Source organism: Rhinichthys klamathensis, unplaced genomic scaffold (assembly GCF_029890125.1).
Source record: "Rhinichthys klamathensis goyatoka isolate OS25496 unplaced genomic scaffold, OSU_Roscu_1.1 h1tg000098l_1, whole genome shotgun sequence".
NCBI classification, from domain to species: Eukaryota; Metazoa; Chordata; class Actinopteri; order Cypriniformes; family Leuciscidae; genus Rhinichthys; species Rhinichthys klamathensis.
The window spans coordinates 5,847,935-5,871,478 of NW_026606637.1; the positions used below are offsets into that span (position 1 = coordinate 5,847,935).

Here is a 23,544-nt window from a genome sequence, read left to right on the forward strand (position 1 = left end):
TTTCTAGCACCAGTCAAGTCGTGTTTACAACAAACCAGTTAAAAACAATGAGCCCTTTTGATTAAGAAATAATCAGTGAATTTGCCAAAGTTTGCCAGATTAATAGCATCAGTTCTTGAAAAGATATTCCGAGTTTTGTTTGAGGCACTAAGCAGCAACAATAATGCACAAAAATATCTGTGTTCTGAGTTATGTCTGTGAGATAATACTATAAATGGCCATATATTCAGACCACAAAAGTCTACAAATAAATATATTGGTTTTTAATACTATGCTTAACCTTGGGTTAACATTTAACATACAAACACCTATCAACGCACATAAATAGAGCACATTATATACGGTCAACGAAAGGTCAAATGTGCTTCAACCAACTTCATTGGTTCTTATGTGTCAAGCAAACATGTTTGGACTTTCGTTTACCATATTTGTATTTAATTAATATATACATGAATGGATGGACGGACGGACGGAGATAGAATGCCAAAGAATGTTTTTTTACAAATTATTTTTACAACATTTCATCTCCAAATGTCTCTTTAACCCTCATTTTAGAATTTTAGTTCAGAATCCTGGCCAACTTATTTCTGTACTCACATTTAATAATCTTCAGCCTTTCCTACAGAGACTGAATGACCACAGACACACACTCACACTGTAGAGTTTAAATGGAGTGTCACTTCCACACTTTAAGGCCCTTGGGAAGACCAACTGTGAGTTCAGGGAGAAATCTGGAGACCTCTCCATCCTCCAGCTGCCCTCAGAATCTCAAGCCCCGTTACTTTTCTGTCAGTCTCAGTAAAAAACAGTTCTGCTCTTAGTCAGTTCTTTGCAAATGACCTTCCACTGATCACTAAGACCCGGCTATGTGTGTCGGGAGCGATAGCGATGACCCCTTGTGCAGAAAGTTCCTCACCTGGTCGTTTAATCTCCACCACCATTTTGTGTTTACACTGTACCGCATCGCAACTCCTCTGTTTGCCCCTTTGAAGTGCTAATAGTCTCACAAATCCCATTTTGCATTTATTGATCCATAATGCATTCTCTCTGTTACACACACCGGGTTTAATGTGGCCCTTGGTGCTAATGTGGCAGAATGCAGGAAAGTGAGGACAATTACTGCATACTTGCAGTGGAGACCTGTAGTTAAGCTTGGAAAAGAGAAAAAGGAGATGGTGGCAAAGAAAAGGAGGGTTAGCAAGAGTTCTGGGAAAGAGGAAAGGAGGGTAGTCAGAGGCTCAGATACATTGCTGAGCCGAGGCTGTGTGTTTATGGCTGGGTCTCCAGGGCATCGCACACAGGGCTATGGTTTTAAGACCATCAATCACTCACACACACACACACACACGCACACTCTCTTCTACCGCATTAACATGCAGTGGGAGCCTATAGAGGCATCAACATGCACCAGTCGTGACTCCTCTTTCCACAGTCAATTTTCAGTGTTTCCTTCCATTTTGTTTGCACAATTAAGACATAATCATAACGTTAATAGGAACTTTTTTTCTCATTAACTCTACCATTGATCACACTGCTTATTCCCAAGAAAATACATGATTAAGAATGTGCAAAATGATTTATAACATTGTTTGCAAGTCTATGCATTGGATTCTCATCAGCACTTCAGCTCTCTTGAGGGTTTGATGGTGTAACACATTCTGTGCATGTGGCGCTTTCATGGATTTCATGATGATGAAGTTTGTTATAGTTCTCGATGGCACACTTCTGATAGCCTATTTTATAATTTATGACTGTTATTAAAAGATACCATGTAGTAACTTAGAAATTACTTGGTTTTCTGTATAGAGCCACTTAAACGTGAGCCTGCTGTTGTAGATATGCTGATGCAACTCTCACGTTATTTATGAAGATCTGAGCTTGGAGTATTTTTTCATTTAATTTTGCCTCCTTTACCCCGTCTATCCCCTTGTGTGCAGTACAGTTCTCTGTGATTAGTGGCTGAATCTACTCCAAAGTTGCTCTAAAATTAAGCCAATTACACCATTCTCATAAAGATAAATGGAGATGTACTGTAGGTAGGGCCAAAAGGGAGGTTTTGCTTACAATTTATAATAGTAATTAGAGGCCCAAAAGTTTTGCTGGTTTGACGGTTGTTTTATTGATTTGTATGTGTTCCTGGTCGCTGTGGCTGAAGCTGTGCCAGATATCTGTTCTATGATTGAGCTCTGAACATTTGCCTGGATGGTGTAAAAGAATTTGTATGTATCTATTTGTTCAGGAAGTATTGTCACATGATGACAATCAATTATTTTAGGGATAGAACAGGAACATTGTGCGGACAAAGCCAACCTGTGCAGATTAAAGGCATAGTTCATTATTTACTCGTGTAGTTTCAAACATGTATGACTTTTTCTGACAGGTTAAAGAATACTTCATCTTTTTATGTCCTTATTATGAAAGTCAATGGGGTCCAAAACTTTCAAGCTCCAAAAAAAACTTAAAAGTAGCAATATCACTTTGTATGATGAACAGATCAAAATGTAAGCCCTCATACACTCTCAAATTGATTCATTGATCAATGCATCCATGCAAAAATCAGACATGACGACATGGTCATTAAACAACTAATTATAAACCTCAGCGGTTATTGTTTAAGTGTGATAAAAGTATTGTTACTGACTTTCATATTATGGACAAACATTTTCAGATTTTGAGGGGGGGTTTTCTACTCTTTCACCTACACTGACATGACCTCTAAGTATTTCTAACCATAGTTTCTTGTTTTTACTTTTAATGAACAGATAATACAACTATAATAAATATATACTATATAATATTCTGTGTCTCAAAAGACGGTTTATACCTTTCCATTATCCACTCTTACTGTTGGTGTTATGGATGGCCGGACACAAAATGTTACCGTTAGAAGGATATACCGCTACTGAAGGACACTGAATCAGAGGCCCACTTTTACTAGCCAATATACTGAGACACAGTTGACTTGATTCAAAAGCTTCCGTGAGAGTTTCACAGTGTCAAAATGTAAGTGAAGACTTGAAGGCATGACAAAAAAGAAAGTAGGGCTGAAAAGAAACAACTTTTCTTGTAATCGAAAGATATTTTGTCCTTCAAACAATATGCACGCACACACACACACACGGACAAAAGTATTGGGACGCCTGACCATTACATCAACAGGGACTGCAATAACATTGCATTCTAAATACAAAGACGTCAATATGGAGTTGGTCCCCTCTTTGAAACCATAACAGCTTCCACACACGTCTGGGAAGGCTTTCTGTAATACTTGGAGTGTTTCTGTGGGAATTTTTGTACATTGATCCAAAATCATTTCACATTCATCCCAAAGGTGTTTGATGGAGGTTGGAGGTCAGGGCTCTGTGCAAGCCAGTCATGTTCTTCCAAACCAAACTGACCCAACCATGTTTTTATGGACCTTGCTTTGTGCAATGGGGCAGAGTCGTGCTGGAATAGAAAAGAGCTTTCCCAAAACTATTCCCACAAAGTTGGAAGCATAGTATTATCCAAATGTCTTGGAATGCTGAAGCATTAAGATTAAGATTTAGTTACCCTTGTTTGTCTTTATAGTTGTCCTGATTAGTTCTCACCTGTTGTTCCTTAGCCCTCGTTTGCCTGTGTATTTATACCCCTGTGTTTCAGTTGTCTTTTGTCAATAGTTGTCTTCACATGGGTTTTACGCCTTGTGTAAACTGTTGCATTCTGGTTTCCCTGTTTGGATTACCTGTGTTTGTGTTACTTTGAATAGATTTGTGCTTTCACTTGTATTCTTGCCTCTCCTCGTCCTTTCTCTCTCTCCCATAATACTACTTGGTGATGTGAGGCTTGCATGCAGCTGCTCTGCCATGAAAACCCATACCATGAAGCTCCCACCGCACAGGTTTTTTTTTGCTGATATTAATGCCAGTGGAAGTTTGGATCTCTTCAGCTATGGAATCAGCAGAGTGTTGGTGACTTTCACGCACCATGGACCTCAATGACTCTGTTACTTCGTGGCTGAGTTGCCGCTGTTCCTAACGCTTCACCTTTCCAATAATACCACTTACAGTTGACCGTGGAATATCTAGCAGGGATGAAATTTCACGAATTCACTTATTGCAAAGGTGGCACCCTATCACAGTACCATGCTTTCATTCACTGAACTCTTCAGAATGACCCATTATGCTATGCATTGTAAAACTGATTTAAAATGTTTTAACATACAAAAAAGTAAACGGTAACTTTTAACTTAAGACCCGTTTTTGTTACGACTAAAACATTTGTTGTCGATTATTGACATTATTGATTACTTGTCTGTAAAAAAACAATAAGTGGGAGAAAGCGAGAGAACGTGACAGACAGAGTAAAGCTGTGAGCCAAAGCTTGGCCAGAGGGTAGAAGCTCCAGTAATCCATGGATCAGGGTCTGTAACACCTCTTCCTTTCACACACTGGCTTGTCTGGTTGCCAGTAAAGGCTGTTCTTTGAGCATCAGTGAGATCTGTGTGAAAGGGCAGCGTCTCACTGAAAAATGATAGCTGTGCCAGAAGGAGTTTGTTAAGGAGGCCAGGTAGTGTGAGACTGTGTGGTCAGGTGAAGAGGTCATGGTCTGAAACACTCTCACAGTGGCTTTGTTGTGTTTTTAGCAAGGCCTTGCTCTCATGTTCAGAACGTTAGATGTAATTTAAAGACGCTTGCCGTTCAGCTGCTGTGTAATGGTGGTATTGGGTAGAGGAAGGTCAACATAAAACTATTAACTGTCAACTGCCAAGAGAGCTCTGAGTCTCATACATTATACTGATCACATCCAGACTTTATCTTCTTACTTCACATCGTTCTCGCCGTCCTTTACTCGACATGTTTTCTCTGTCCTTTTTTTATTGTTTGACTCCTTTGTATTCTTGTTTATGCTTCCGTTAAGCTGTTTTTGTGAGTTTATTCCCCTCTGCTTACTAAGACACTCCAGATGAATGAAGACCGTGTAGGTTACTTAAGTTGATATAAGGAGGATTCACTAAGAATGAATTACGTCAACTGGGAGCTCATTTATTTGCACATGCTGTTTTTAGCTTCTGATTCACCGTTTTATAATTCAAACGAAGTACTGCTGCAAAACACAAACACAATCACTTCTGAACACAGTTTGCATAGTTGTGAAGGGTGAAGTATTTATTTATTGGGGATTTGTTTTTTATTTATTATTAATTATTCTTATTATTTAATAAAATTATTGTAATTATTTAGTCATTTATTATAATTGTATTTATTTATGCTTTTTCTATTTTTGTTTAAAAAATATCTTCTTGTTCTTTTAGCTACTTTCTTGGAAAAGTTTCTTAAATAGTCATGTTGATGGTGTGCATGTAACATCTATATATATATATATATATTTTTTTTTTTTTTTTTTTTTTTAAATAGCAGGAATTGCCAAACCGTTTTGTCAGCAAAACCATGTTGACCAAAAATATATAGGTCCTACTTAAATGACTCCCATGAGATTTTAAGTCAATATTTCAATTAAAAAAAGACCTTTGGCCAATGTTCAAGTCAAATGACATGCAGGTAAACAAATAAACTATTTAATCTTATGTTAAGTGTTTTGTTTTGATTGCTTTTATATTTGAATAATTTATTTTAATTTAGCATTTTTGTGATTTAATTAATTATTAGCAATTCTCTCACGAGTCCCTAAGGGTTTTTAAATACCAGTTTGAGAAACCCTGCTTTATACAAATCACTAAAACCACTTTGAGCCTTTTTGTGTACTTTTTGTAGTAAACACAAACCATACGTGCCTTTCTCCGTCCATCTGTTGACCCCAGAGGTAGTAAGAGGCTGTAGAATTTTGGAATAGATATTTTAAAAACAATTACTTTAAAATGTATATTCTCAATTGTTGAATACCACACACTCCTAACAAAAAAAAAAAAAAAAAAGGTGTCCAATGTTTATTAATTTCACTCTCCTTTCATCCTACAGCTCTTTGGAGCCCTTGGTTGTAATTTGTTAAACATCTCCCAGACTCCCGGGGCTGCTAGCTTTGTCGTCATAAACCCATTATTTCACTGCTTTCTTTAGGATGGATCCACTTGGAGAAAGAGAGAGTGATCGCAGATGTACTTGAGCATCGTTTTGCATTACTGATGCAGATGTCTTCTCTGTGTTAGAAATCCGTTCAGGGCCTCCAGCTTGCCAGGCAAGCGTCTCTTTTTATCTCCTTTCTAAGTTCAAGCAAAGTTCAGCATCTTTGTTTTCCTTCTGACTGCGGAAAAGTCAACAACAGTGTATTTTAGGAGTTGTTTAGACATCGTGCTTCATTTTTGGTGTTTTAGATGAGAGCATTTGTTAAATGGATGTTGAAGAGTCATTGACCTAAATGCATTTGTTAATGGTGTTTGTGCATATTCATATTCAATTTGCTTTATACAAAATTTAAACTCTGTATTCTTTTTTCCTGTTTTCCTGCCATGCTACAGGTGCCAAATATTCCCAGCCATGACAAAAAAAGTTGCATCACACAGCATCCAAAATAACCCTTTTTTAAAATAGAAATTTTACCATTAAAAAGTTTGGGGTCAGTACAGTTTTTAAAATGTTTTTGAAAGAAGTGTCTTATGTCTCACCAAGGCTGCATTTATTTGATTAAAATTATATTTTGAAATATTACTACGTTAACTCTTTCCCCGCCAGCGTTTTTGAAATACGTTGCTAGCCACCACCACAAAAGTTTCATGGCCCCCAGAATATTTTATTGTATGAATGTCTGAACATGCAATATATCAAAAGAAAGAACAGACCCTCTGCTTTAAAAAAAAACACCTTTTACTCTAGCTTCATGCATTCCTTTTTATCAACTCTTATATGTGGGTAAGTTTCATTAAAAAAAGAAAAACATTTTGAGCAAAAAGCTCTGAAAATCGAGTTTTTGTCAAAGACTATGTCTGGATGGGATTTAGAACAATGATCAAAACTTATATGGGGTAATGCGAGTCCATAAACACTCCCAAAGCTTCACAGTATAGCTTGTCCTGGGTCGACATTTCATTCAGTAACATTACAGTTTTGATTTATATGCTGTTGATGATCACGTTATTTTACATATGCATATGATTAGATATGATATCGCTTGTTTCTGCTTCTTTTTCGGATGTGTTTTGATCAGGATATTCAGTACTCTTTCAGAAAATGCTTAATAGCGGCCCTTACCGTATAACAGTGAAAACACAGAGAGCCGGAAATTGCCGTTCCGCAAATTGAATGGTGGGGAAGCATTGTCTCACAAATGACGGACATTTCTGTCAATTGCAGGGAAAGAGTTATAATAACGGTTGTATTTTAGTATACATTGAACATTTAATTTATTTCTGTGATGGCAAAGCTGAATTTTTGGCATCATTACTCCAGTCTTCAGTGTCACATGATCCTTCAGAAATCATTCTGATTTGCTGATTTGGTGCTCAAGAAACATTATCAGTGTTTTAATGTTGTGGCTGATCATTGTCTTTGTAATTGATGTACCACATGCAAATTTGATTTCAGTTTCTCAGGGACTGAAAGAGCAAATCAAATTGATTTTTTTTTTTTTATTTATTGATTCCCACTCCTCCCCTCCCTGCATCACACCTTTTGAAATGTTCCTTTGAAGGACAGAAGGGTCAGACATTTTCAATGGAGTGAAAGCTTCCACAAATATCTCCTATCTTTCTCTTTGTTCACCTACCACTCTACGGCCCCTTCAAGGACCCTGGGGGACAAAAAAAGCCTAGCGCCTTTATATGGTGGGACTCAGTACCGCCATTATTATCATCCATAAAAGCACCGCCACAGTTCAATAGCCATCCAGGCGGCACGCTAGCTTCACCCCAAGCAAAACCCAGGTGACAACCTGCAGTCTTAGACAAGATACATCAGCTGTCAATCATCTCCACCCAACCGTATTTAATTAAAAAGGGTATTCAATCCTCTACTCGTATTTGCTCAACAGAATCGCTTGCACAAAAGCACAATTTAGAGGTATATTTCTAACAAAGGGAATTATAGTAGTTTGACATCAGTTTATTCATTCTGATAGCAGAATTGCTTTGAAGCTTGGAGAAATAATGCCTCATCTGGCGGCTTTGTTGACAGGCTTCCTGTGTGGAAATGGCTGATTTCTGTTGCTTGACAGGAGAGCAGGGCTTCTCTCCTGATGTCTGTATTAGTCTCCATAACAGATGGTGCCGAGTTAAGGATCTGCCGTCGCGAGGGTTTGCAGACTTCTCTTGTTCCTAGCCAATAGTTTCAGCTGTGAGCCTGGATTGTGCGACGTAGTGACTGATCTTTTCTCCAGATGGAAGAAGCAACATCAGTCATTGGGTTTTGCTGTGGAGAGCATGAACAAACATTGCTTGACAAGAGGTTGGATTTGGTCAATCCGTGACCGGTAGGATCGGTGATTATCTTCACCATCTTCTGATCAGATCTCTTCTGGGATTGGTCAGTGGGAGACATCAAGTAGAGGTTGAGGATATACGTCTTCATTACAAATGGACCCAGAGTTAACTGGTTTGACCTTTTATTGAAAATATTGAGTTAGTAATGAGGTTACGTATGCCACCATGTGTTATGGATTCACTCACCTGATTTGTTTCAACTGTACTGCTTAAGTCAAGTGTTTTGTTGTGCTGGACGAATGAATGAGGAAACCCAACATGAATCCAGACCCAAAGTATACCCAAAGCATATTTAATAGGCTCACTCTGAAGAGTTTAAACTAAATAGGAAATACTTTTTCTTTTAGATATTTACCACAAAGCCGTCCTATAAAATGTTCTTTGATTTGGTTGTTGGAATAAATGGTAGTAGCCGTGTAACTATGGCAATATAGATTCATGTCGAATTTGGTTGGTTTCATGTTAACACTGAAGTGTGGCGGTTCATTTGTACATCAATTATAGTGGTTGCAAGACAGTGCCTTTATTGATATTTCTCAATCATTCTGCTCAGGTTTGTTCTAAACCTTTTTCTCTAAGTATTAAACTTCTGCAATATGTCAGTGCCATTGTTTTGTCTCAAGATGCACACCAATAATGTTTTTTTCTAAGGCACTTTTATAAAATTTGAACTAAGGCTTAATTCTGGATTAATCTGCCTGTCTGTGAAACCTGGCCTTTATTTAAAAAACAAAATCTTTCTAACCTAGCATTTGAACAGTAGTGTATATTTGTGTATATATATTTTATTTAAAGATCAAAGATTACATTTAATGCTGAACATGTCTTTAATTGCTAATAGAAATGCAATTAAACTTGAATTGTATGTATTCCGATTTGAATTTATGATCTTTTTTCACTATTGCATTAATTTGCAGATCATTTTATTATTTGAAAGGTATTTCAAAAATGTAATGATAGAAGTTATTCCATTCTGGTCCCATTTTATTTAGCACCAAATCCTAGACTTTAGACCCATTCTAATTCACCACGAAGTGACATTTCTTTGTAATTCGTTTCAAACTGGTCACTCTAAAATTGGTCACACAATCATTTGAAGAAACAGTTCCTCCATAAGTAATGTCTTGGGTTACTATTTAAGTCTTGTGCCAGCTGTAGTGGGGGTGGAGGTTGGAGAAGCATTACCTGAGAGAGGTTAGGAATCATCCTCTCCACTCATGCAGAGCACGCTTTTAATTAGATTACCCAGGCACCCATGCACAGCCGTGAGGGATTGGACACACTCTGGCAGGTCATTTTGCCTCAATGCTGGGCTGGACTTCTTGTCCGCTCTCTTGAATCACTGGATGTGCTTGAAGAGCTAGAAGGAAACTCAAACAACATTTTTTTTTTCTGTAACGGTGGCACATTTTTGAACAGGAATAGGGAATTGAAAACTTTTCTGTCCACTCCGTCCATATGAAAGAACATTGTCTAGAGTTTATATAGAAAAATTGTCCAGACAAATAACTATCTTTATATGAGGCTTGTAGATGACTATGTTAAATGTCTGGTAGAATTAGTCAAAATCATGTCTTTGTTTTCCTTATGTATAAAAGACATTTACCATTTGAAGTCATACATTTGTTTTCTTGAATGTAAAAAAAAAAAAAAACTTAAATAATATTGAAAAATAACCAAATGTTATTTTAGTTTTTTCCCCCAGTAACACCTAACTATTGGTGTTTTAACTTTCAGGAACAAGTAGACTTATGAATGCTGTTTTGTTTTGTTGTTTTGTGTTTAGTTTAATTACATTTTTAGTCTCGTTTAGTCTAATTTCGTTTAGTCTTGTTTAGACTTTCATTTCGTTTTGTTTGTCATTGAGGTCTGTGTGTGACCCTATATACACTCACACAGGATTATTAGGAACACCATACTAATACTGTGTTTGACCCCCTTTTGCCTTTAGAACTGCCATAATTCTACGTGGCATTGATTCAACAAGGTGCTGAAAGCATTCTTTAGAAATGTTGGCCCATATTGATAGGATAGCATCTTGCAGTTGATGGAGATTTGTGGGATGCACATCCAGGGCACGAAGCTCCCGTTCCACCACATCCCAAAGATGCTCTATTGGGTTGAGATCTGGTGACTGTGGGGGCCATTTTAGTACAGTGAACTCATTGTCATGGTCAAGAAACCAATTTGAAATGATTTGAGCTTTGTGACATGGTGCATTATCCTGCTGGAAGTAGCCATCAGAGGATGGGTACATGGTGGCCATAAAGGGATGGACATGGTCAGAAACAATGCTCAGGTAGGCCGTGGCATTTAAACGATGCCCAATTGGCACTAAGGGGCCTAAAGTGTGCCAAGAAAACATCCCCCACACCATTACACCACCAGCCTGCACAGTGGTAACAAGGCATGATGGATCCATGTTCTCATTCTGGTTACGCCAAATTCTGACTCTACCATCTGAATGTCTCAACAGAAATTGAAATTGATCAGACCAGGCAACATTTTTCCAGTCTTCAACTGTCCAATTTTGGCGAGCTCTTGCAAATTGTAGCCTCTTTTTCCTATTTGTAGTGGAGATGAGTGGTACCCGGTGGGGTCTTCTGCTGTTGTAGCCCATCCGCCTCAAGGTTGTGCGTGTTGTGACTTCACAAATGCTTTGCTGCATACCTCGGTTGTAACGAGTGGCTATTTCAGTCAAAGTTGCTCTTCTATCAGCTTGAATCAGTCGGCCCATTCTCCTCTGACCTCTAGCATCAACAAGGCATTTTCGCCCACAGGACTGCCGCATACTGGATGTTTTTCCCTTTTCACACCATTCTTTGTAAACCCTAGAAATGGTTGTCAGTGAAAATCCCAGTAACTGAGCAGATTGTGAAATACTCAGACCGGCCTGTCTGGCACCAACAACCATGCCACGCTCAAAATTGCTTAAATCACCTTTCTTTCCCATTCTGACATTCAGTTTGGAGTTCAGGAGATTGTCTTGAGCAGGACCACACCCCTAAATGCATGGAAGCAACTGCCATGGGATTGGTTGATTAGATAATTGCATTAATGAGAAATTGAACTGGTGTTCCTAATAATCCTTTAGGTGAGTGTATTTAACACATATTTATCATAGAAACACTAGATAAATCAAACAATAAACTAATTTGCATTGTTTTTTATGAATACAACTGAAATACTGTTATTCTTACTCAGTCTAAATAATAAATTGGTAAAAGTTCTGTAAAAAAAAAAAAAAAAGTACTTTAGTAAATTAAGTTAGCTTCAAATGCATGCATACTGTTGCTTTCATTTGTACGGAGCCCCTAAAGGGACATGGTGAAGAAAAAAATATGAAGTGGAGGAAAAATAATTAGTCAATGCTTTTGCGTTCTTTCGCAAATGTTATGTGTTCTTCTGAGAGAAACTTTGCGTTCCTTTGCCAAATGTTTATGTTCCGCCTAGAAACTTTTTAGGGGGGAGTTTCTCGGGGGAACACATAACATTTGCGAGAGAACGCAAAAGCATTGACTTATTATTCTTCCTCCCATCTCTATTTTTTTTTTTTTGTAGGTTCAATGAATACCTCCTTTTTTACACAGTGCAATTTGCAAGTAAACAACACAAATACAAAACAGATTATAATTGAATACAGAATATTTGTTGTGCATATAAAACATCTCTCGGCATGAAGCGTACCAGACACTGTTGATTTAGTGTGTACTCTTCATATTAGGCAGTACAAATATGCCAGGATGTTCTTGCTTCTCTTTTTGTGCTGTCAAAATCAGAACTGTTGTAAAAGATTTAACCTCTTTCACCTGAAAAAGTAGTATAATGAGAGATTTGTTTTTTTTTAGCAGAGAAGAGGAATAATCTGTCCCAGTTTTTTGTTTGGGTTACGGATATTGTTAGCGTCATGTGGCAATGATCAACGTCTGCAAATTCATCATAGAGGATAAAGGGGAAAAATGCAGTTAAATGATTTATAGTCTCCGGAGGCTCTTGGCTTACTTTTACACTTCAATTAATTTTGTTTTGAAGATTGCGAGAATGGGCAGGCCTGCTGTGTTTCTCCCATAAAATCACTGAGTGAGCTTTGGCATGCTGATGGGCTTGAGAGCTCTCAAAGTTTTCAAGTTACAAGATAACAATGTATTTCTCTTTGTGCCTTCCACGTGCCGTGACGGGTAAGAAATAAGCGAAGCCGAGCTGCCAGAGCACCTTAGCAGCGCTTCATTTCTCACTCTCATGTTTAACCGTCTGTTGCTAATTTACTTTCTCTCTAGGCAATCCTTTTTTAATAGTGCATCCGTTTGTTCAGGAGACAATTGATTCTCTGCACCGCCATATTCATCAGTTACATTAACTGAAGCTTGTCCGGAATATGAATTATGGAGGCCCTCTCTCCATTTCTGTCCCACATTTCTAGCTGCAGCTTCATGTCAATAGACCATGTAAATACCTTTGAGGAAAACAAATGTTAACCTAAAGTCAACAATGTGCTAATTACGCTAATGATAATGAGTCTTGCACATATTCATCAATGCTTTGAGTGTCGTCTTGTGGTTGGGTTGTAAAGGGGTGCCTTTGCAAAATACTACATGCATTTATTGATGTTTCTTCCTGTTGTGTCTGCTTCGACACAGGGACTTTGACAGCTTGTCCGATCTCACAGAAGAGTCCAAGGTCAAGTACATCGCTCAGCGGTGGGAGGAGCTCGGATTAAAAGACGTCCGGGTTACTAATCACACGGCTCTTCTGAGCTATCCCGGACCCGCCCTCAGCACGATCGTGGAGAAGATTGGAAACCAATGTTACCTGCCCAGCGGAGCGAGGTGTGGACAGCCATCAACGTCTACGACTGAACCCTTTGCCTATGCAGCCTACTCTGCTGTGGGAAGTCTAGTGGTGAGTTACATTGCACCATCAAGAGATTAATACCACACTCACAATTGTACTAGAAATATCAGATATGGGTCTATAACTTTAAAAATTATAATGTGATAATGTGGAATGTGCTTTACATGGTAATCAACCTAAATGCATTTGGATATGCCAACACCTAAAACGTGAAAACTTGCAGTTGTAACCTCAAGTATATATTTCTAACTGACCTAAACTGTATTTTTTTTTTTTTTTTTTTTATCATTTTGTCTGTGTAACCTAATATGTCAGATTGATTTTTTCAAATTAGTTGACATTTTTACCTTGAATAAAATTTAGTTGTTACCACTTAAAGTAAAATAAAATGTAGGTACTGTTATAAAAAATAAAGGAAAAAGAACGTCCTGGTTGCGTATGCGGGAAGGGACAGGGCTTAGGCCAGGGAAGTCACTGCTGTTCCTACAGGACCACTGGGAAAAGTGTTCCCTGTACAAGGAAGGAAGGGACTCTACGGAAGCCACATCCTGCCCGAAGGGAGGTAACATGTGGAGAATACACATATGAACTGGGCGGATGACCGGGCAGTGAAACATATGGAATGTCACTGGGGTGGCTCCAGCCTATGACAGGGGGAGACTCAACTGGACAGTAACGGCAGACCAGGCTCTGCCAAGGGAAGATACGGGGCTCGCCGCAGGGAGCCAAACCGTGGAAGAATACACAAATGGGATCACCGTAGGGATCACAGCATATGGACCCAGCCTAACACAGGTTCCACCAATGCATACGAGTGATAGGCCTGGCGTCGGACGTACCGACACGTCCGTTGCCGAAGGGTATGGAGGAACTGACAGGGTTCGGCTAAAAAGGGGAACTCAATTGGAGCAAGAATTGCGCACGTATCCATTCACTGAACCGGGCTTACAGTGAAACTGGCTTCCCCACAGGAAGCAGCGGTTTGACTAAGGTGTCACCCAGCCCCCAACTCTAGAATATCTGTCAGCAGAAGCACTCTGTGTCAACGTCATATATATATATATATATATGTATATATTATATAGGTCAAAAGAACATGTTAGTGACTTAAGTCTGTTCCTGGTTGTTGTTTTTTTTTGTTTTTTTGTTTTTACCCACCATTGAAAATTACTGCAAAATAGGCCCAAGCATCAAGCTTTGCAAGTTTGCAACACATGAACTTGAACAGAATATGTCTGTGGAACAAGAGCAATTTTAACGCTCAAAGAACTCACTCCTGTTCCATTCCTGGTTTTCCATTTCCCACTCACTGGTGAGTGAAACCCTGATCCGAGTGATCACCCAACCACTCCAGACTACAAGTGAAACTTTCACATTTTTGCTCCTCGCTCTAGGCACACACGCTTTACACCACTCACTGTCACGTTTGGTCTGTGTTTGTGTTTTGCTTGAGTTGGACTGTTTGGTTTTGCCCTCTTCCCAGTTCAGTTTCATGTGTTAAATCATCTGTTGCCAGAGTTTTTGATGTGCCATCATGTGTTACACCTGTGTCTAGAAGTTAATTTTCTCGTTTAGCCCCAGTGTTTCCCTTTGTATTTATAGCCCTTATTTTCCGTTGTTACATTTATTGCCCATTCCTTCTGCAACCAATGGTGACACTCACATAGGCCTACTCTGGTCTGAAACATCACATAAATAAATATCAGTTATAATAACTCTCAGTACTTTTTGAATGCCTCTCAACCATTCAAATTCACAAGGACTTGAACTGAATGTAGTAACTTATTCATTTATAAATATAATCATTTATAATACATTATCAACAATCATTGAACATAAAGTTGCTTATTGACTTTTTGCATTGTCAATTTCACTGCAACTTCACAGCCTGAATGCTTCATCCTGTCGGAAGGTTAAAACAAATCCATTATGCAAGACTGAACCCATTTCACACATGTGTGTGATATATTCTCCAGTTATTTTTAGAGGTTATGCTTTTTGTCTCTGAAGGGAACAGGAAATGTCGAAGGAAGATGCATTGCCATTATCCGTTTCAAGACAGACACACTGTATCTAACAGGGATAAGCTTCAGTAAAAAGTTCTCAGATTTAGTCACAGTCGGCCTTTCATGTCGTCCTTCACAAGGGGGGTCAAAGTCATCCATCATAACGCTGCACATACTCAAGGCTCTGATGTAAATTAAACTGCATTTGCAATGTCTAAAAATCAGCAGGGAAAAACAAATACGACCGGCTTGATGGATGAAATGCTCAGGGATATCGTGCTCAGGCGTTAGAGATTCATCCAGCTATCCTGAGCCGCTCATGGGTCACTGGGCATTTTACATTATGTACTTTTACCAACTCCCAGCTCCACAGCTGGGCTAAAATATTCACCTTCTTTTCCACTGAAAACATACAGATGCACAGAGATATCACAGTAACATATCCACTGATGTTTGACTGTAAATGTCACAAGCAGGTCTGATGTGGTCAGGTCAGTATAACTACTTATGCCAATGAAAAGTAATAATGAAGTAATGAAAAAAATCTAAAAAAAATTATTCATTAAACAATCATCAAAGCGTAAGAGACAGTCTGAGAATTAAAAATGATTTATTTCTTATAAGAAAGGTTCAATTGGCCCACAGAGGTAGTCAATGTACAGTCTGCGAGACAAGTGAGAACCCGGAGCGGAGGGGGAGAGCAGTTTTTATACAACTATCTCAAGGTCTGTTCTTTTGCCCATAGATAGACTAAAGTTTAGTTCTCTGCCGTCAGGAAATAATAATAATAATAACCTGAACTTTAGGGTTTGGGCATGCTCTTTCGCTCGCTCTAAAACCGGCCTGTACTTTGACCTTTGGGGTCAAAGTCCATCCGTCTCTCCCCGTCCACCCATCTCACCTGCTCGCTTCAATCAGCAACAGCAGCACTTATTGGTTTGAAAGAGATGGGAATAATTTTCCCATAACAAGTCAAACCCTATTTTAAGAATGTTTCATTTGTTGGTTCTTTTTTTCTATTTTAAGAATGTGTCATGATAGTTTTCATTTAAATTGTCTTTTACCCAATGAGCCAGTGAATTGAGGCCCCATCCACACTACTGCGTTTTAGTTTAGAAACGGATAATTAAAACGAATACGATCTCCGTCCACACCAGCGTTTTAGCTGCGTATTAGAATTGATCTCCGTCCACATTAAAACGACTGAAAACGCGGATCACGTGACCATTCACCAACACTGGGCATGCGCGTGCCGGTGTAAACACAACTTCGTTGATAAAATTATCCCACCATGCTCTGGGTTAACCCCAAACCGACGCTCCATGTACGGTCAACGCCGCCGCTGCACACGGGAATTGTCACAGATCGCTCGAATAATAGCTTGACTCCGGCGCATGTAGGCAGTTATAGCGTTGTAAAATGCAGAATTTACTTGTACAACAGCTGCTAGCAAAGATATACGCCATGACTGATGACACCCAATCATAGAGCCGAGCGTGAGCCTCTACTACGTCATCGTTTCTAAAGTCCTCCGTTTTGACCCGTCTACACTAAAACGCCCTCCGGAGATTCAAAACGAAAAACGGATCGGCAGCGTTTCTAAACTTCTCCGTTTTGGGTCTCCGTTTTTGCCGTTTTAGTCTGGACGGGAAGTGCAAACGTAGCAAAAGGTCTCCGTTTTTAAACGAAAACGCAGTAGTGTGGACGGGGCCTGAGTATAATAAAAGAAGGTTTAATATTTGAGTTGAATAAAACTTTATTTCGTATTTGTAAGCACAGGAGAACTTCTCACGAAAAAATATCCACCTAATGCACAACACAGGCATACGCACAAGAAAGTTTTCTTAAAATCGTTCTGATGTTAGTGAATTTGGAGTGAACATGCACAAGGTTAGTCATTTGCATAAAACACGCCCAAACCTTTCCTTTACATTCTCAAAACCAGTTCACACAATAAACACATTTTATACAGACCCAGATTACAGGCCTATCATTAGACAGGTGTACATACATGTGAATCTGCGTTATTCCAACGCAATTCGTACGTAGTTTACGAGGTGGCTAATTCATATGAATTTAGTACGACCTACACTCATACGTGTCTAGACTCCAGTGATGGGTAGGTTTAGGGGCAGGGTCAGTGGTGGTCCTTCCTGGTGATGCTTTTTGAAAATCTGGACGAGTTAGGTCATGAATTCGTACGAATTAGCCACCTCGTAAAATACGCACAAATTGGCGTGAGATCGGGTTGGTTATTCAGAGAAACCTCGCAGTATAACGCAGCTTTTCTTACTCTTTCACTGTAGCCTATATGATGAAATATATTTAGGATTAAATTCAATTATATTATTATATAATTTTATATAAATTAATATAATCATGTAATATTATAAAATATAATATTATTATTATTATATTAATATTAGTCATGAATGAAATATAACTTTATATAACGATTATGCAGCACAGAAAGATAGCTTTCTGCATAAGTGTAGTTTCAGTTGTTCCTACACATTTTTTTGCGAATTTAGAATAAATGTTTGAAAGTTTTCGGTGAATCGTGATTTGTTCGTGAAAACGTTGGTACAGCAATTTCACGCACAAATGTCTGCATGTGCATGATTAGAGAATGAGACCCATTGAGTCTTCTACACTTATTATTCTGCTATAAATAATACTTATTATTTATTATATTATTGATTTAGATCTTATTTTTTTGCAGCTTTTTAGCGTAAAACGCTTTTCACAACCGATTTTACTTCTGTAAACTGATATATTTCTGTTTGCCTGTCTGTCAGTCAGTTTATTTGTTTGTTTGGTTGGTTGGTTGGTGTCACGGTTGATGAATTCATTGACGCTCCCTTGCGCTGTGTGTGTATTTGTGAATGAATGTGTGTGTGTGTGGGCGTGGTCGCTGATTATCCTCCGGGGTTATCAGCGACAGGTGTTGTGCATTACTACTGCCTATTTATACTCACCTCATGCGTCTTGTGTTTGTCAGATCGTTGTTTTGTGGATGTTGCCTGTAGTGTTCCTGTTTTTCCGGCTCCCTGTGTTTCCTGCCTTGTCCTCGTTTGGAGGTTCGCCGTTGCAGTTCCTGTCTTCACTTTTCACCTACACTGGGTTCTTCACTTCACGTCTGATCAACGGATCGAGTTGCCCACGCAAACCTGCGCTACCTCATCTTCATCATCGCCAGAGAATACCATCGCTCATTGTGGGATCTTATGGTTTTTACATCTCTCTTATGAACTGCACCTGCGACTTCTCTGATCGACTGTGAACTTTGTCTGCTGCACTATTGACCTAGACTGGTGCTTTACATTCAAATAAAGACCTGTTTTTACTTGCTATTGTCTCCTCTATCTGTATGTCACAGAACGATCTGACCATGCAGGAGGCAGCAAGTGGATCTGAAATCACGGACTACTTCGCACACAACACGGCCCGTATGGAGCGGCAGGACGAGAATCTCGCTGCAACTGGAAGAGCGGTGCAGGCATTGGTAGCGCAGGTAACCGGGCTCACCCAACAGATTCAACAACTGACACGGCCCATTGCGCCCAACCCACCGCCGATTCCCCCCACACCGCCCGCGCCCGTCCGTCAGCATGAGCCGCGTCTGCCGACGCCGGAGTGTTATTCTGGTGAGCCAAGTTATAGTAGAGCTTTCTTGACCAAGTGCTCTATGTTTTTTGCTCTCCAACCTCAGACATTTTGCACTGAAGATGCGAAGGTGGCCTTTGTGCTTACACTGCTGTCCGGACGCGCGGCACTATGGGGAACGGCGGTGTGGGAAAACCATCAACCCTGTTGTGACTCGTTCGCGGCACTCTCGGAGGAAATGAAGAGGGTGTTCGACCGGGCAGTCGCAGGCAGAGAGGCGGCTCGCCAGCTCGCAGACATCCGCCAGGGAGAAAGATCTGTCGCCGACTATTCCATCGAGTTTCGCACCCTCTCCGCAGAGTGCCGCTGGAACGAGGCGGCGCAATGGGACATCTTCCTGCATGGGCTGGCTGACCGCATCCAACACGAGATTTATACCCTGGACCTGCCAGAGAGTCTCGACGACCTGATCGAACTGGCCTTAAGAGTGGATGCACGCCTGCATCGGTTGGAACGACACACTCGTACGGCGCCTACACAGAGGAGCTTTGGGGTCTCCCCACTCAATGCTCGTGATGCGGTCAGCCCCGTCGACGATCACGAGCCCATGCAGGTGGGTCGAGCCCGGCTCTCCCGGGAGGAGAGGGAGAGGAGGAGGTCCCGTGGATTGTGCCTCTACTGTGGCGGAGCTGGACATTTTCTCAATAATTGCCCAGTAAAAGAGCGTGCCCGGCAGTGAAGAAGAGGATCCTGTCGGGCGGGGTCTCCATCCAGAAAACCTCTTCCACCCTCCTCCCGGTGAGATTGCAGTGGGCAACTCGGTCACATCACTGTCAAGCTCTCCTCGACTCCGGCGCAGAAGGTAATTTTATGGACTGGTCACTTGCACAACAGCTTCAGATACCCACCATACCACTCACTAACAAGATCTCAGTCAACGCACTCAATGGTCAACAGTTACCCACAGTATCTCACACCACCAGTCAGATAACACTCATCACATCCGGCAATCATTCCGAAGAGCTGTCATTTCTCCTCATGGACTCTCCTCAGGTTCCTATTGTCCTCGGTCACCCCTGGCTAGTGCAGCATAACCCCAGGGTGGACTGGGGACATAACTCTGTTTCTGCCTGGAGCACTGAGTGTTACGCGTCTTGTTTAGTGTCTGCTGGTTCGTCTTTGTCTTGTCCTGTCTTGCAGGAGGAGTCAGTGAATTTGTCAAACGTGCCCGCTGAGTACCTCGACCTGAAGGAAGTGTTCAGTAAGTCCAGAGCTGCTTCTCTTCCTCCGCATCGTCCCTATGACTGTGCTATAGATCTACTGCCAGGTACGTCTCCGCCCAAGGGCAAGCTTTACTCTCTGTCTGTTCCCGAGAGGGAGGCCATGGAGAAATATATTTCTGATTCTCTGGCATCCAAATTCATCCGACCTTCCTCTTCTCCAGCGGGGGCGGGGTTCTTTTTTGTGGGGAAGAAGGACGGTTCTCTGCGACCTTGCATTGATTACCGAGGGCTGAACAACATAACGGTAAAGAATACTTATCCTTTGCCGTTGATGTCTTCAGCCTTCGAGAGGTTGCAGGGAGCGTCGGTCTTCACAAAACTGGACTTACGTAATGCTTCTCATTTGGTCCGCATCAGGAAGGGGGATGAATGGAAGACCGCTTTTAACACCCCCAGGGGGCACTTTGAATACTTGGTTATGCCTTTCGGACTTTCCAATAGCCCAGCGGTTTTCCAGGCACTCGTCAATGATGTGCTGAGAGACATGGTCGATCAGTTCATTTATGTCTACCTGGATGACATATTGATTTTTTCTTCGTCTCTCCAGGAACACGTTCAGCACGTCAGACGAGTGCTTCAGAGGTTGCTAGAGAATGGGCTTTTTGTCAAGGCGGAGAAATGCGCTTTTCATGCACAGTCTGTCCCTTTCCTAGGTTACGTCATTTCGTCTGAGGGAGTGCGTATGGATCCTGACAAAGTTAAGGCTGTGGTGGATTGGCCAAGTCCAGATTCCCGTAAGGCCCTACAGCGGTTTCTGGGGTTCGCCAATTTTTACCAACGTTTTATTCGTAATTACAGCCAACTAGCCGCGCCTCTGACTGCCTTGACCTCCCCCAGAACGACGTTCAGGTGGTCCGAAACAGCTGAAGCTGTATTCGCCAAACTGAAGAGCCGCTTCGTTTCGGCTCCCATTCTTACGACCCCTGATCTGTCACGTCAGTTCATGGTGGAGGTCGATGCGTCAGAGGTGGGGGTAGGCGCAGTGCTCTCTCAGCGCTCTTCTTCAGACGACAAGATGCATCCTTGCGCGTTCTTTTCTCATCGCTTGTCGCCTACCGAACGTAACTATGACATTGGTAACAGAGAGCTGTTGGCAGTCAAGTTAGCATTGGAAGAATGGCGACATTGGTTAGAAGGGTCGGGGGTACCTTTTATCGTCTGGACTGATCACAAGAACTTAGAATACATTCAATCTGCCAAAAGACTCAACTCCAGGCAGGCTCGGTGGGCTCTTTTTTTCGGTCGTTTTGATTTTACTCTCTCGTACCGCCCGGGTTCAAAAAACATCAAACCCGATTCTTTATCTGTATTTTTGATCCATCCGAACGCCCGTCTACTCCCGAGTGCATTTTACCGGAGACTCGATTCATCTCCACACTCCGATGGGAGGTCGAATCGAAGGTCAAGACGGCCTTAGAAGGGGTAACGCCTCCGTCCCGATGCCCACCGAACCGATTGTTTGTGCCGGAGGGATTACGGTCCGACGTTATTCAGTGGGGTCATTGTTCCAATGTAGCCTGTCACCCAGGAGTAAACCGAACTAGATTTCTAGTTAAGCAACGATTCTGGTGGCCATCTATGGCTTGCGACATTCGAGATTTTGTTTTGGCCTGCTCGATCTGTGCGATTGGTAAGACTTCCAATCGACCCCCAGATGGGCTTCTTCAACCGCTGTCTGTCCCTTCGAGACCCTGGTCCCATATAGCGCTAGATTTCGTCACCGCCCTCCCGCCCTCCCAAGGCAATACGGTTGTTTTAACCGTAGTGGACCGATTCTCGAAGGCGACTCACTTTATTCCCTTGCCCAAATTGCCTTCAGCCAAGGAAACAGCGGTGACTGTCATCGATCACGTCTTTCGGTTACATGGCCTCCCGACGGACGTGGTCTCTGACAGGGGATCCCAATTTGTCTCCAAATTTTGGCAAGAATTTTGTAAATTACTGGGAGCCACTGTCAGTCTATCTTCGGGTTACCACCCCCAGAGCAACGGGCAGACCGAGAGAGCCAACCAAGATTTGGAGAGAATGTTGCGATGTGTTGCCGCCAAGAATCCTTCCTCTTGGTGCCAACAACTCTCTATGGTGGAGTACGCACACAACTCGTTACCGGTGTCATCCACGGGCCTATCTCCGTTTGAGGGTAGCTTAGGGTACCAGCCACCTATTTTTCCTAGTCTGGAATCCGAAGTCGCGGTCCCTTCCGCTCACGCTTTTGTCCAGAGGTGTCACCGTACATGGACCAGAGCCCGTGAGACTCTGCTCCAAGTAAGGGCACGCACCAAGGTTAAGGCCGATCGCCACCGGTCAAGACCTCCCGTGTATGTCGTCGGTTCCAAAGTGTGGCTTTCTACTAAGAACATTCCACTCCGCTCCGTTTCTAATAAGCTAGCTCCCAAATTCATTGGCCCATTTCCTGTCACCAAGATCATTAGTCCGGTGACAGTTCGCCTCAAACTTCATCCTGCGTACAGAAGAATTCATCCCGTGTTCCATGTTTCCAAATTGAAACCCGTATTTTATTCACCCATTAATCCGCCAGCCCCGGTTCCCCCACCGCCGCGACTCGTAGATGGGGAACCCACTTATTTGGTAAATGGAATTCTGGACTCGAGACGGAGGGGACGCGGATTTCAGTATCTGGTGGACTGGGAGGGTTACGGTCCGGAGGAGAGAAGTTGGGTTCCTGCTAGGGACATTCTGGATCAGTCCCTTATTGATGATTACTATCAACAGGTAGGTTCCTCTGAGAGCTCCAGGAGCCGCTCCTAGGGGGAGGGGTACTGTCACGGTTGATGAATTCATTGACGCTCCCTTGCGCTGTGTGTGTATTTGTGAATGAATGTGTGTGTGTGTGTGGGCGTGGTCGCTGATTATCCTCCGGGGTTATCAGCGACAGGTGTTGTGCATTACTACTGCCTATTTATACTCACCTCATGCGTCTTGTGTTTGTCAGATCGTTGTTTTGTGGATGTTGCCTGTAGTGTTCCTGTTTTTCCGGCTCCCTGTGTTTCCTGCCTTGTCCTCGTTTGGAGGTTCGCCGTTGCAGTTCCTGTCTTCACTTTTCACCTACACTGGGTTCTTCACTTCACGTCTGATCAACGGATCGAGTTGCCCACGCAAACCTGCGCTACCTCATCTTCATCATCGCCAGAGAATACCATCGCTCATTGTGGGATCTTATGGTTTTTACATCTCTCTTATGAACTGCACCTGCGACTTCTCTGATCGACTGTGAACTTTGTCTGCTGCACTATTGACCTAGACTGGTGCTTTACATTCAAATAAAGACCTGTTTTTACTTGCTATTGTCTCCTCTATCTGTATGTCACAGTTGGTTGGTTGGTAGCAGGAACCACAAGTTACTGCTATTAACCCTTTCACACGTAAG

The 23,544-nt window shown here is 41.6% G+C and overlaps 1 protein-coding gene across 2 annotated transcripts in view; it reads left to right on the forward strand.

The window, feature by feature from the left end:
* Positions 1 to 23,544, forward strand: part of LOC130086678 (inactive N-acetylated-alpha-linked acidic dipeptidase-like protein 2) — a 398,589-nt gene that overhangs the window by 181,875 nt on the left and 193,170 nt on the right. For both annotated transcript variants that reach the window (XM_056252808.1, XM_056252806.1), the window contains one exon: positions 13,048 to 13,309. In XM_056252808.1, the coding sequence (XP_056108783.1) occupies positions 13,048 to 13,309 (262 nt within the window). The remainder of the gene's footprint in view (positions 1 to 13,047; positions 13,310 to 23,544) is intronic.